The sequence below is a fragment of the Notamacropus eugenii genome, chromosome 4 (assembly GCF_028372415.1).
Source record: "Notamacropus eugenii isolate mMacEug1 chromosome 4, mMacEug1.pri_v2, whole genome shotgun sequence".
Taxonomy (NCBI): domain Eukaryota; kingdom Metazoa; phylum Chordata; class Mammalia; order Diprotodontia; family Macropodidae; genus Notamacropus; species Notamacropus eugenii.
The window spans coordinates 473089164-473104258 of NC_092875.1; the positions used below are offsets into that span (position 1 = coordinate 473089164).

At 40.9% G+C, this 15095-nt stretch overlaps 1 protein-coding gene and 1 long non-coding RNA gene across 3 annotated transcripts in view; one reads left to right on the forward strand and one right to left on the reverse strand.

Moving 5' to 3' along the window:
* LOC140502099 (uncharacterized) overlaps positions 1-15095 on the forward strand; it is a 98421-nt gene that overhangs the window by 71454 nt on the left and 11872 nt on the right. Inside the window, exon 4 of the long non-coding RNA XR_011966528.1 lies at positions 969-14238. This is a non-coding gene — a long non-coding RNA (uncharacterized lncRNA). The remainder of the gene's footprint in view (positions 1-968; positions 14239-15095) is intronic.
* DMGDH (dimethylglycine dehydrogenase) overlaps positions 1-15095 on the reverse strand; it is a 103221-nt gene that overhangs the window by 52109 nt on the left and 36017 nt on the right. For both annotated transcript variants that reach the window (XM_072606418.1, XM_072606417.1), the window contains 6 exons: positions 13447-13695; positions 10333-10531; positions 5000-5169; positions 4463-4616; positions 2153-2318; positions 1034-1164 (listed from right to left, as the gene is read on the reverse strand). In XM_072606418.1, coding sequence (XP_072462519.1) covers positions 1034-1164; positions 2153-2318; positions 4463-4616; positions 5000-5169; positions 10333-10531; positions 13447-13695 — 1069 coding nt within the window. The remainder of the gene's footprint in view (positions 1-1033; positions 1165-2152; positions 2319-4462; positions 4617-4999; positions 5170-10332; positions 10532-13446; positions 13696-15095) is intronic.

The following is a 15095-nucleotide window of genomic DNA, read 5'->3' on the forward strand; positions in this document are numbered from 1 at the left end:
GGTTATAAAAACTTCAAAGTCTTCTCCTTTCCAGGAGCTTCTAGGGCTTGCTTGAATATCTCTGTAGGGACGAATTTATTACAATAGTTATTGCATATTCTGTGGGGCTTTTGAATTTTTTATCTTGAGACGTCCCTCTTCTCTACTTAGAACTAAGCTGGTCTTATACATATCTCATTAGAGCATGTGATCTTACATCATTTTCTTTACAACAGCAAAGCATGGTGGGTAAGGACAAGGCTATGTTACGAAAAACAGACTCTTCCTACAGGACAAAATAGAGGCCAGCTATCAGCTGGAATGAAAGTCTGGCCTTTATGCTACAAGGCAAACAATTTAAATTTAACACTGGACCAAAGAGAAAGCAGCATATGAAGAGAATACAGTCGTTTAGAAGAAGAAGAAGAACAATATTTCATATTTATGTACTGCTAACGTCACATATGCTTTGCGTGTTATCTCATTAGATCCTCACAATAAGTCCTATGAGGAAGGTGCTGTTATAACCCTCATTTTGTTTTCGTTCAATTGTGTCTGACTCCTTGTGACCCCATTTGGGGTTTCCATGCCAGAGATACTGGAGTGATTTGCCATTTCCTTCTCCAGCTCATTTTACAAATGAGGAAACTGAGGCAAGCTAGGTTAAGTGACTTGCCTAGGGTCACACAGTTAGTAATTATCTGAGGCCAGATTTGAATTCAGGAAGATGAGTTTTCCAGACTCCAGGTACCCAGCTGCCTGGTATCCTCATTTTATAGGTGAATAAACAGACAGATGATCTAAAACTAGTGGACTAGGTAACTCAGCTGTAACTAACAGTTAGTCTCAGACTAACAGTTAGACGGAAAGACTTGTTAGAAGATTTACATGACTTGGCCAGGCAGAATTCCAGCTCAGCTCTTGCTGACTTCCTGGCTATAGACATTACAATATACTACTTATGTTTAACTTGGTATATTTTCTTATAGGAGAAAAGAATTCCAAACCACCTAGCTGCTCCTACTGAATCCGTGGTTATGAAAATCACACTTGCCTCAGGTCGTGAAGTTCTGACCCAGAACCAGTTACCAGTAAGAACTCCCCTGGAGACTGCTGACAGACGGTCAGCTCAGCATAAACTCTGCCTTTTGGTGTCAGCATGTGACTTATATTTGTGAAACCCACCTACAACCAAGAAATGTATAATTACTTCTGGGTAAAAGCAAAGAAAAGCCCTTCTGCATTTTCCTGGTACAAAATATAAGCAAAAGGTCTAGTTACTGATTAAAAGGCCTTTAATCTTCTCAGTTATGCTAGACAATATGACTGGATCATAATTTTTATATGTTAAAACTGACTAGGGAAAGATTCCTTTCAATATTGTCCTCCTAGGTGATTGTTTTAAATAGTTCACTCTCTCCAGTTACTCTGCAGTTCTAAACATCCAGATTATTAGTAATCAATACTGTTTTCAATCTCTTGACATCATTTCCCCTCTACTGTATCACAAGCTCCTTGAAGACAGTGATCAAATAGCATTAATTTTTGTGTCTTCCCAAGGCCTAGTATACTCCACAGAGTAGGTATTGCCTATGGTAGAGGTGTCTTGAATGAATGAATGAATGAATGATTAAGAAGAGTAGGTCCTTTGAGTAAGACCTTTGATGATGCCAGAAGTGCACTCTTCCTTTAAGATAGCTCACTGGTTATACAAACATTTGACTATATAAAAGAGACAAAACTTATGGTATAAACTAAAGGGAATTGCTATCTATTTTCCTTCTTAAGATCATTATGTATACTAAAATTCGTTTTGTTGTAATTTCTCTAGAGGCAGTTGGGTGGCAGAGCCCATAGTGCACTGGGTCTGAAGTCAGGAAGGTCTGAGTTCAGAAGTGAACTGCAACACTTACAAGCTTGTGTGACCCTGAGCAAGTCACTTAACCCCCTTTGCCTCAGTTTCCTCATCTGTAACGAGCTAGAGAGGGAAATGACAAACCACTCCAGAATCTTTGCCAAGAAAATCCCCCCCAAAAAAGGGTCACAAAGAGTCAGACTTGGCTGAAACAACTGCACAACAACACAAATTTGTCTTTTCAGAAGAGAGAGACCTAGGCTGAAGGGATCACTAGGCCACTATCCCAGAACCCTGTGTCCTCGTGTTTTTATTTACCTTTGGAACGACATTTGCAAAGAGGTGATCCAACAGTTTAAGAGAATCTTTGCCTTTGACCTTAAACTTTCCAAATGGGGAGAGGTCAATCACTCCCACTTTTTGCATAACTTGTTGATACTCTGAGCCCACCGGCTGGAACCAGTTTGTGCGTCGGAAGCTTGGCCTGAAACACAGTTTTGAGCAGCATAAGACAACTGCTGCTCCACTAACAGAATCACAGAGCAAAAGAATTTTTACTCAAGCCTGCTTTTTTCTATGCTGTTTTAAGTTCCAGAAAAACAAGGCCATTCTCTGGGATCGCACATCTCGAATGGAAGACAGAGGTGATCTCCTCTAACCGACTCGTTTTAGGGATGAGAAGACTGAGAGGGGCAGAGCACCAGCCCTGCAGGCAAGAAAACCTGAGTTCAAGTCTGGCCTCAAACACTTAGCTGTGTGACCCTGGGCAAGGGACTTAACGTCAATTCCTTCAAAAACAACAACAAAAAAGAGAACGGAGACTCAGTGACTCGCCCTACTTATGGGGTTTGAACCAAGGTCCTCACACTCCCGGGCCAAAGGACTTTTTTGTTTTCTGTTGCACACTGCTGCATCATCAAATTGCAGCTTGCCAATCATTTATGTGGGATGGACTCTAGCCTCTCTTTAGTTCATCCATGTGGCAATGAATGGGTAAAATATTAATTCATCTGACTGGAAAACAAGGTAGAACATACAGATTCCCTGAGCTAGAAGGGAGCTCAGAGGTCATCTAGCCCTTGGTTTAGACACAAGAGAGCTGAGGTCCCAAGTGATGAAGGCCACGTGGTTCATGGCCTGACTCCCAGACTGGCGTACTCTCCCTTATGCTGCACACTGAGGCTGCCTCCAAATGGGGGCGGGGTAGCTTCCTAGCAAAGTGGCACAGTTAGGAAACAAACCATAGTTTGAGAACTGAAATGTGAGAGTGGAGTGGGGCTGGCATTTACCTAGATCACTGAGGAACCAAATAAAACCAAGTGAATGGTTTTACCCTCAGGATGATCCAGGCTGGCTGTCTACGCACAATACATGCAGTGAGTAAAGGCACGCTTTACTTTGTGCTGAGTAGAGCTCTACTTCGTGCAGACATGGAAACTTCATGAAACGACCAAAATGATGTTGGAATCAAGGCTACTGAGCTACTTGATTTGCTACTTTCTTCTGGATTACAAGCTCAGAAAAAAACACGTGAATCTGGTTAACTCCTCCCTCTCCCCGTGGTAAAGTTCTTCCCATGTGGAAACAACTCCATCACATAGATGGGTAACTTTCTTGGGGTTTTTCCTGGGGCACTGAGAGGACAGGGGAAGCCTGGTGGCACAGCTGATAGAGGGATGGACCTGGAATAGGAAAGGTCTGAGTTCAAATCTGACCTCAGACACTTAGCAGCTGTGTGACTCTGGACAAATCACATAACCCTGCTTGCCTCAGTTTCCTCATCTGTAAAATGAGTTGCAGAGGAAATGGTCAACCATTCTAGTATCTTTGCCAACCAATGAAGGGTTAGACATGACTGAACAACCATTGAAAGGATAAGTGAGCGGCCCAGCATCACAAAGTTAGTCTGTGTCCTAGCAGGCAGGACTTGAACTCAGCCCTCTGTCCATTCAGCCTCACTGCCTTTCCCTGATAAACATAATTGGGATTGTTTAAAGGGCGAGAACTATACCTTATAGCATTTTAGAAGAATAAAATAATGTTTGCAAGATGCACTTTATCTTCACAGAGAGAGCTTGGCAGATGATCTCTCCACTTATGCTAGAAATGATTTGCCTCCTGCTTTCCCATGGGGAACCCAACATGGGAGGCCTCCATAATGTTTAGGAATCCCCAGCTGCATATCGCTATGTATCATTGGTTCTTTCAGTATGGTGCCTTCAGTCTGCTCTAGAGATGGTCCTTGGGCAGTCCTCAGTGCCTCCTTAGGATTTTGCATGGGATCACAGCGACCCCGGGAGAAGCACCCCTATTGTGGAGCAGGGAATTCTCTGGTCTTTTGGGTACTGCCTAATGCCATTTAGGTTTGAGAATGCCTGGGGAAGCCCAAAGAGTCCCTGGGACCAGACCATAGCTAAGATTTTAAATCACCCTCTTAATCCCCCAAAGGTTCAGCAAACAGTAGAGATGATAAATGCCCTCCAAACAAAATAACATTTGCTCCAAGTGGTCCAGTGGAGGGGAGGAGAAAGAGAGAAGTCTGGCCTACTAATTCAATCCTGATTTCCTTCCATTTCAAAGCAGACAGTTTGTACTATGGGAACAACAATACTGTGGTTTGAATCATACTTATATCCAGGCTCATGTCCAGGCTTATAAAACCAATGTGGCTGCTCCCATCCTGCATGGAAGCCCATGGAGCATTTAGAATTAAGGATATTGTAAATCCCACTGATTCGTTTAGTAGGTCTCCCAGCAAACCTTTCTTCTTTAGGGTAACCCACTGGAAAGGTGAAAAGAAAAACAGGTGAACACATACTAAATATCATCCAGACAAAAATGTAAAATATATTTACAAGGTTCCCCAAATTCATTTCTTATTTTTAAAACTCCAAAAGCAATGACCATGCGTTGTAAGGTTAAATAAAGGAATGCTGACGTCCCTACTTAGCATCATCCCTGCATAAAACCATGTATCCACTTAGGATTTTAATAAACACAATTTTAATTTGGTTTTATAAAGCGTGCAAACAAAACATTATTCAAAATGTCCATGTCATGCTTTTGAGAAGATATGCTTTCTAGAGATCTATAAAAATCAACCAAACGGTGGCTGCTACAAACCCTCTTCTAGGACCACTGTCCAAAGACACATTAGCCCTTTACCAATATTGTTGAATCCGTAAGACTCTCTTGCTTTGGCCTCCGTATACTGAGTTGTTGTCCATTTTCCATAACGATTTGGATCCAGTTCAATCAGGTCAAAAGGAGGTTCTCCACCAAGGATCCAGTCGCTGAGATATTTCCCTACACCACCAGCATGGATGATGCCATATCTTAAAAATAAATGGATAAACATCCTGATACTGGAATATCTGTTAGAGATTTTTCAATAAAAAGTCAGAAGTGATAAAAGACGTTTAACATGCTTGCCAATATTTCGTCCGGCGTTAGCGTGTAAGGGGGTCATCGGAATACAGCATTTTTGAAAAAAAATCTTCATATTGTCATAAATCTTTCCCTCTAAAAAAGAGGGGATCCTTTTAAAGGATCCAAATTCAGCTGCATGTCTGAGAGAAACTAGTCTGCCTCTCCATTGCAGAGACAGCAGACTGTGCTGGATGCTCGTTTTATAGGGAAAAAGAGAAGATCAAAGCAAGAATGAGAAAACAACGAAAGCGAAACAAGCAGACAAGAGCTGTGATCTCACTGGAATCTGGAGCCAAGTTTGATTATAATGAGTCCTAGGAGGGAGTCGTAGCAAGTAAAAGGCAGAAATCTTTCTTCAGGCTGGCGCTCAGTTCATCCTCCCTTGGGGATTTAAGGAAATCTAACAAAGAACAACTCACTCCGTGTGAAGAATGATTTATTTGAGGTGAGCAAAAAGAAACATTAGCTTCAAGTTTTTTTCCTATTAGCTTACCTCTTGGTGAGGAAAGATAATGATAATGTTAGTAATATTTGCCGTCATAATGTACACAATGCTTTGAGGTTTACAAGGTACTTTGTGCATGTTCTCTTATTGAATCCTCACAACAGCCTCATGAGGGAGGTACGACTATAACCCCCATTTTACAAATGAGGAAACAGAGGCTGAGAGAGGAAAGTGGGCTAACTCTGTATATCTATCTCTGTATCTATATTCAGAACTGCTGGAAAATCAAGATAATGACTGACCATGGTAATTAAATACCTGTACATAGGTAGAGACATAAATGTTACATAGTAAACATGACATTAACATGTCATATGTTAAAATGGAGTAGAAGATGAGATCATAGACTAATGAGACTGATTTTCCCTGTGGTTTGTGGAATCAGTCTTCTCTATGAATAGATGTGATACTGTTTTTAATGCATTTTTAATGCATTTTACCATTCATGTTATTCAATGGTATTAAGTTACTTTCAAATATGAGGAGATCACCCTGACCCTGAAGGTCATACTTTAGGTCCAGAGAGTCTTCTGCTCATAGATTTAGAACTGGAAGGGATTATAGAGATCATTGAATCCATCCCTCTTCTTTTACAGATGAGGAAACTGAGGCCTAGATAGAGTAAATGACTTGGCCAAGGTCAACTAGGAAGTAAATGGCAGAGGTGAGATTTGAACACGGGTCCTCTGAGTCCACAGCCTATGCCTTTCCACTGCCTGTTAAATGGTAAGTCTATTTGGAAGTACTAGGGGAGCCTCAGAGGAATAGGGAAGGTATATGTACAGTTTCCCTTGCCTGAGGCATGGACTCAAGCTATTTCTCCCACTCAGATCAGCATTGAGATTTCTATCTTCCCCCTTTAAAAATGATATTAAAAATAAAAAAAAAATCAAATATAATACACAGTGCCTCCAGAGTGGGAGACATACATCTAGGTGGAAAGGGCTAAGACCACAAAGGCTGACTGCATCTAGCTTATGCCCTGGAGCAGTTTGTGAAGGGGAGGCTGAGTTACTAGGTGGTCACAGAGAGTAAAGTTCTTCAGAACACTTTGGGGAGCAAGTCTGGCTTACTCCAGAAGCTCACAATTAATTTGAAGATGAGTTCTTTTAAAAGCCTGGCCCATTGCCAAACAAAATAGGGTCCTTAATCCTAGTACCAGATCCTCCAGTTGTAACTGGGAATTCCAGCACCTGAGGTAACTTCATTTAGAGTTGGTGGTGCAGAGACCCTGCGATGCCCTGAGGTCACACCTGCCACCATTGCTGCTAATTCCATTGATGATACACGTAGGTGATACACAAGGATAGCATAGATTCTCAGGTGGTATGGAGTGAGTTTGCCCCAGCGGGCTGGGAACAATTGTGCCAGCATGGTGGTTGAATGGGGAAGGCAGCTGGGAAAAGGGTTTAACAGCAACGGGAAGGAACACCTCTAAGGTCGTTCATTTGTTTCAATTGTATTGGACTCTTCATGACCTATTTGGGATTTTCTTGGCAAAGATCCTGGAGTGATTTGTGATTTCCTTCTCCAGCTCATTGTATAGATAAAGAAACTGAGGCAGACAGGAAGAAGTGACTTACTCAGACTTCTCATGCAGCTAATGTCTGAGACTTGATTTGAACTTGGGTCTTCCTGACGCCAGGTCAAGAGCGCCCCCACCTACTTGTCAGAGCCCCAGTTCCTAACACAACATCTCAGCCATATTAGGCATTGAATAAATGCTTGTTGATTATCAATCTGGGGAGAAAAGATTGTCCTTTTTTAGGGACAAGACCTGTGATTTCCCTGGTATTGAGAACTCCAGATGAGGAAATTCCTTCCACTAGTACAGATTAGCAACTGCTCTGCAACTTAGAGAGTTGGCTGGGGGCACTGAGAGATTGAGAGACTTGCTCAAAGAAACATGGCCAGCTTGTATCGATGGTGGGACTTGAACTGATCCTTAAAGACCAGGTACAAGCTAGCTAAATAAGGCCACTTTCTTCTTTGTTTCTTGGCACTGAGTGATAATGACTTCTTTGTTTTGTCTTTACTCTAGGGAAAGGAATTCTAGAAAGGTGAGGTGGCACCTTTACCGTTCAAGTAGTGGGCAGCTGGGTGATACAGTGGATGGAGAGCAGGCCTAGAGTCAGGAAGACTCATCTTCCTGAGTTCAAGGCAAATCATTTAACCCTGTTTGCATCACTTTCCTCATCTGTAAAAACAAACTGGAGAAGGAAACGGACCATTCCAGTGTCTTTGCAAAGAAAACCCGAAGTGGGGTCATAAGAGTCAGACACAACTGGAAAACAACTGCACAACCTTTACTTCCTCCTTGGTTTTTATCACCAGGGAGGGCCCTATATAAGCAGAAAATCAGGTAAGAGTGGGGGGAGAGGTGGGTGGATGGGGAGGAAATATGTCTGCCAGCTTGTGTTTGAAAAACACAGAAACTGACACCTAATCAGCCTATAAATACACCTACCTGTACCTGCACCTGCAGCCACACCAAGGCTGTGGGACTGTCCCTCTCTGTCCCCTTCCTTACACTCCTAGGTAGTTTTTTTGTGGCCTTTACTGTTGTTAGCCCTTGAGCGGGAGGACTGGTACAGGGATTGGTGGACAGTAAAAAGAACAACTGAAAGGAGAGGACCCCATTATAACATGTCCTAGGAATAGTAGGGAAGTAAGGGGTTGAATTTGTAAAGCGAGAAATGTGGACACAGACGCCATGAGCAGAAGTATTAAAATTGAGTACAATGAAATGGAAAAGAATGCATTATTAGGAGCCACGATTTGTCAGTAAGGTAGGCTGACATCAATATTCACAAAATTAATGGAGCAGATATTAAAAGTCAAACATCAAGAGGATAATGGACCCATAAGCAGGAAATCACCTTGGGAATTTAACCAAACAAATTATGTTAGACAAATGGGAATTGCAAAATTGATGGTGGAAAGAGAGACTCAGATGGGCTACATGGGAGCTCATTAGAATCCTGTCATATCATTTCCCAAAAATGTACTTATAGAATTAATTCCAGTTGTCTTGTAGAAGGATACTGCGGCAATAGAACCATGTACTGGAAATGACCAGTAGCTGGAGCAAATGAAATTCTTGAACTGTCTAGCCCCACAGGTGAGTGCATAGGGCATTAAATATATACAAATGATTAAGCAGCATTGGCTAGACAGCTAGGTGACACAAGGAACAGAGGGCTGAGCTGGGGAGTCAGGAAGACTTGAGTTCAAATCCTGCCTCAGATACTTATTGGCTGTGTCACCCTGGCCAAATTATTTAACCTTTCTTTTCCTCAGTTTCCTCATCTGGAAAATGAAGGTGATAATAGCACCCACCTTCCAGGGTTGTTGTGAGGACCTAATAAGATAACGTATGTTAAGCACTTTGCAAACCTTCAAGTACCATGTAAATGCTAGTTTGTTATTATGTTGTGTCATAATATATCATATTTACATGTGATATATTACAATGTATAATACTATACTATATTTTTATTGTTAAACAGCACTGCAGTCACTATGCTCAAGTTGGATAATTTCCATTTCTACCAGTCACTTGTTGTTGTGATTTCACTGGCACTAGGAACTTCTGGTGTGGAAGTTTCCTCCACTGATACAGACAGGTGACTTGTTTTGAAGGGTTGCCTAGAGCATTGAAAGGTTAAATAGCTTGTCTGTGATCACACAGCTAATAAGTATGAGAGGCAAGACCTAAATCTGCACGTGCCAAACTCAAAGGCCAGTCCTCTGTCCATTATGTCATGCTACTGAGAAGATTAAAATGAATCCCATATCAATTTCTTGTTGATTCTATTTACCAGTAATTGATTTTGTCCTGCAACTGCTTAAGTCCTGGTTCTTCATCTCAGAATTTAATTCAAGTTCATCTGGCCTGTAATGGGTTAAGTTTAAAAATCTAGCTCGCCTGCCTCAAGGAATTTAAATGACTGGAGAATGTGTGAGAAAAGCAAGGTATATTTATGCCACCAAGCTGTCCTTCAGGGACGTCTGGTTGACTGTCCAAAAGCCAGAGCCACTATCTCACACCTGTGAGCCTTCTCAGTCTAATGAAAGAAGAGGAGTCGTTACTAGCCCAATGACCAAACTTCCAACCAATCGTGTTGGCTGGAGCTGCCCCTCAGCTCTGTAATCAATCACATGGCCCTCAGTCCTGGGATGTCCTCCACCTTGCTCTGTTCTCCCTAAAAACCTATAGAATACAATGAAGATAAGGGCTCACATATTTTTCATTCTTTTAGACTTCTAAAAACACTTTAATACATCATCCCATTTGATCCACACAACGTACTATCTCTTTAGATGGTGACTTGCCCAAACTCAGGCAGGTAAGTGGAACTTGAACTTGAACTCAGCTTTTCTTGACTCTCCACTAAGCCCCACTCTCAACTCTTCTTGGCATTATGGGGAGCACATATTCTTTTACCAAGAGAAGAAAACTCATGCTTCTCCTTGGTCTGAGCTTATGTGACAGATGTCATTTAAAATAGCCACTAGGATAAACAAATATGCCAGAGTTATTGAATTTTACCGTAAAACTTACCCAAAACCGATGGCCACCCAGTAATTTCTAACACCCTGATGTGGTCCCACCATAGGCAGAATGTCGGGAGAGTAGGTGATAGGACCAGAAACAATATTGATGATGTCAGCCTTTCTCAAGACTGGAACCATATCCATGGCAGCTTCCACATATTCCATGATTCTGTCTAAATCAGACTCAAAAAGTTCCTTTCCAAAACCTGAAAGCACATTTCACTGTTACTCTGTCACTGATCTGTTTTTAAATCATGCAATTTCAATCTACGAGACCATTTGTAGTGGAAGACAATCTGTCAATAAAATGCTTTCATGCCGATAGATGGTTATCATCACTAAGAAGAAGAAAACAGTTATGAAATTAAACCTTTTTAAAATTCCATAATTTTCTCCATATGATTTATTACCCGTTTAATCTATTTCCTGAAATTCCCAAATGATTTTACTTTAAAATGAGCAATTATTTTCTTTGACACCAATTCTCTCTTAACCTATTCTACCTTCTACGTGTGAGGTAAGTGAGCCGACAAAAGTTCTAAGCTAAATAAACAGCCAGAGGTTGGGTAATAACAATAACTAAGCTTGATCCAGGACAACAAATGAGGAAATGTACTTCCCTTCCCTATGTAAAGAAGTGAAGGTCTAGGGCTGTAGAATAAGCCATCAGACAGTTGCTATGTGGATTAATTTTGCTTAACTGTTTTTCTTTGTTACAAGGGAGGATTCAGTGGGGAGAGGAACACGAAAGGAAACTACTAGAGAATAGATAAAAAGTATTACTAAGACTTTGAAAAGACAGAAGCATCCATGTGACTGGAAATATTTTGTCATTGTTCAGTCATTTCAGTCATGTCTGATTCTTCATGACCCCATTTGGGGTTTTCTTGGCAAAGATACTGGAGTGGTTTGCCATTTCCTTCTCCAGTCTCATTTTACAGATGAGAAAACGAAGACAAACCAGGTGAAGTGACTTGCCCAGGGTCACACAGTCAGTAAGTATCTGAGGCTAGGTTTGAACTCAGGAAGAAGTCTTCCTGACTGGAGGTCTGGTGCTCAATGGAAAATATGCATAATAATAAAATTATAAAACTGGAATGGACCAGCGGAGTCAAACTAGGATACTTGGGAAACAAATCACTCAAAGACCTAGGTAGGTCACAATAACCATCTTCTTCTATTTCTACCTCACAAGTCTTTTTTCTTTTTTAACCTGTGATTTCATTTGTCTATTCTCTGAGGCAGAAACTCCTCTCCTCCAGCGAAGATCAACACCTGCTCTGCACTGTACAGACTCATTATTGACTGGGGACACTCAGAGGTTAAATGTCTTGCCCAAGGTCACATAGTCAGGGTGTGTCCTAGGTGGGCACCCTCTCATACTAGTTGGCACTTATACACATACAAATATAGTCAGCACTGGGATATTTTTCCTTTCTCTCTACATCCCTAGTGTGTAACTGATAAAAATAAAGCAGAAGTGAAAGTCTAAAAAGATTTTTTAAAAAGAAAGAAGAGAGAGAGAAAATGGCCCAGGAGAGAGAGAATGAAACAGCATCAGAGAAGAGAGGACTCTGGAGTCTTTTGCCTTCATTCTGCATGGAGAAAATGGCACCAAAGAATGAGATCCATTTTCATCCAGACTAAGATACTGGTGGGCCAGGTGCTCCGTTCCCAATCAGGGAGTTCTTTGAGGAATAAATAGCTAGAATTTGGAGGAATAGAGAGAATCAAATTGGCACCTACATCCCCACTTTGATTTGATTGGGATTGTTTGGCCAAGACAACCAAGGGGTTAGGTCTCTGCCAGGGAAGCCCTCATATCCTGTGCTAAGTAATTCTGAGGTTTTACAAATATCTTTGGGATGAATTGTTCACTTAGAGGTCTCTCATTTGTTTTTCTCCTGCAGTTAATAGAATTATTAAAATTGATACAAATAGGAAAATAATTGTAAATAAATTAATGATAAAATTTGGTGTTTTTAAAATTTATTTGTTTTGTTTTGGGATAGACTTACAATTTCATTGGAATAGAGAACATTATCTTTAGCTTTATCTCTCTTAGGGTAGATAAATATCCAGCTAGGGCATCATGACTTACCCAGGGACACATAACCAGTGTCTGGAGCAGGCAATACTTGAAGCCAGGCTTGTTCTATAATATTGTTACCTTTTACTTACAAGTACATATTTTCCAGAAGTGGAAAATTTAAGATACCCTGAGACACCCCAACCCCCCACCCATCTAGTCAGAGAAGGAACCCTTCCTAACTGCTCCCCTTTCCACTGACTTTTGGAAATTTTGTTCTTGAAATAAGAATTTAAAATAGATAAAATTTAAATTCTCATTTCAGTAACAAAATCTAAATGGGAAATAATGAAAATAGCAAAATCTGAATAGGAAAAGTAGGTATGAATCATATGAATGAGAAATTTTTAAGAAATCTGAATGGGACAAAAAAATCCTATCTTTCCTCATCTTAGCTCTGAACATCTCAAGGAGGAAGTGGGTTATTTCAAAAACTTAACTGATCCTCATTCCCCTTTTGTTTCCCTCCCACTCACTGCCTCACTTTTCATGCTCTAAATAAAATAAAATCCAAGTCTATGTTTCTCTGAATGAAATCAGCTGACTTGGATATACTAATATATGCTTTTCAAATTTCATATGCTTAGATACATACCCACTATGTGCATACGTTAAGCTGAATGCCACAATCCCAGCTGCCTCTTCTGTCACTATTATCTCTTAAAATTAGTCAGTATTGGCTTTCAAATGCGGTGGAGGGGGAATGTGGGAGGGAGGGAGTAGAAAGAAGAAAGAAAAGGCTAAGTAAGTCAAAGGAAAGGGAGGTTGATAGGATGAGTCCAGTGTTAGACAGTGAGCCCCTCAGAGTGTGTTCAAGATGTCCTGAGGAATGACTCCCTACTCTTGAAACCAACTGCACATTCTTTCTTACATCCCTTTTGGGTTCTCTGCAAAATGGGCATTGGATCTCAGAGTAGCTTCTAACCCTTCTTCCCCTCCTGGTTTATGATTGTCCAGTATTTGGGGAATTTTGTGACTTAGAAGGAACTTAAATTGCTATGAAAGGACACATATGTCACTTAATAGCTTGACCTGGTGGGACTCCGTCAGTCACCCAGGAATCCTGGACCTTCATTTTCTTCTGATTTTCATATGGACCAAATAAAAGTCCATCACGTTCCTGTCGCAGGTAGTACGATCCTTCCAGGTCTCGAAGCACTGGGAGTTCTCTTTTTAAAGCTTTCACTTCTGGTATGGTTGCTGTGACAATATACTGATGATGAACCGGAATGAGAGGATGCTCTAGTCCAATCATTTTGCCAACTTCACGAGCCCAAAATCCTAAATGGATCATAAATAATTGGACATGTTTACACAAATGTAAAAATATGGCATTTAATACTTATCCCATAAAGTGATTTAACTAAAAAGAAAAGTATTGGAAAGGATTGCTTATGCATCTGGCAGAGTCTAAAACACTTTCCCCTCTTTCATGATGGGAAGATGACACTAAAGTAAGGACAGACCAGGGTTCTTATCTGCAGTCTCCCCCTACCTAATAAGAATTTTCTGTGTGACCCAGAGCAGATCACTTAACCTCTCTGATCCTCAACTGTATCTAGAAGTAGCATGGCATAGTGGAGAGGGTGGTGGAATTGAAGTCAGGAAGAGCAGTTGCCTCATAGCTGTGTGACCGTAAGCATGTCATTCAGCCTCATTTTCCTTATGTGTAATATGAGAGGATTGGATTCAAGGGCCTTTAAGATGCCTTCTCATTCTAAATCTCTGATGGTATAAAACAGGGATGATGGTGCTTTTGTGACCTGCCCTCAAGGTCAGGGTGAAGATCAAATGAGAAGGTGCAATATGTACACGTTGGCCAAGGTGAGTGCTCTCTGCAATCTTCATGCAACAAACATTTTTCTAGTTCTTACTGTTTGCAACCTGTTATGTGTTCTTGGAGGAAGAATGAAACAAGCAAAGACAGCAGTGTCACTTCCTGTGTGTAGAAAGTGTCCCCAAAGCCTCAGTCTTCTGCTATCTCTATGGAAACTCCCATTTCATTTTGGGAGAATAAATACAAAATATTTCTAAAATATTTATATTATAAAAACAGATTTAAAATATGATCACATTATGGATTAAATCTTGGTTACTAAGGCACTTTATTTTAAGAATCCAAAGGACAGTCACCCCTAGGATGGTGTTTTGGATGCTAAAACAGCAGAAAGGTTGCTTTTGTCCTATCGCAGTGATGAATCTGCAACCAGCAGAGAATACTAGGGAGCATTTATATAGTTCGTTGTGGCTTGTAAAATACTTCTCATATGTTACATCCTGTGAGCCTCGCAACATCCCTGTGAGAGAACAACTATTTGTGGTTGGAGTCAACTGGTTATGATCATTATCTGACACTACCACTGTCAGACATGGCTGTTCAAAGGATGGACTTTTTTTCCTTGTGTGTGGGCTTTTTTCCTCATAATAATTTATGAACATTCATCAGATGCCTAAGGAATCCCACTGACTGATTTCTCCTCCCAGGTCCTATTTCTTAACCCTCTGACCATTTCCTTTTCTCTTCTTTTCTGACTCTGATCCACGTTGTTGGGCAGGTTGGATATACTGGAAATAGTTGTAGCTTTGGATTCAGATCCCTTGGTTTGAAACCCTGGCTCTACTTATTGTGGTGAGACCTTGGACAAGTTGCTTAGCCTCCTGAAGCCTTAGTTTCCTCATCT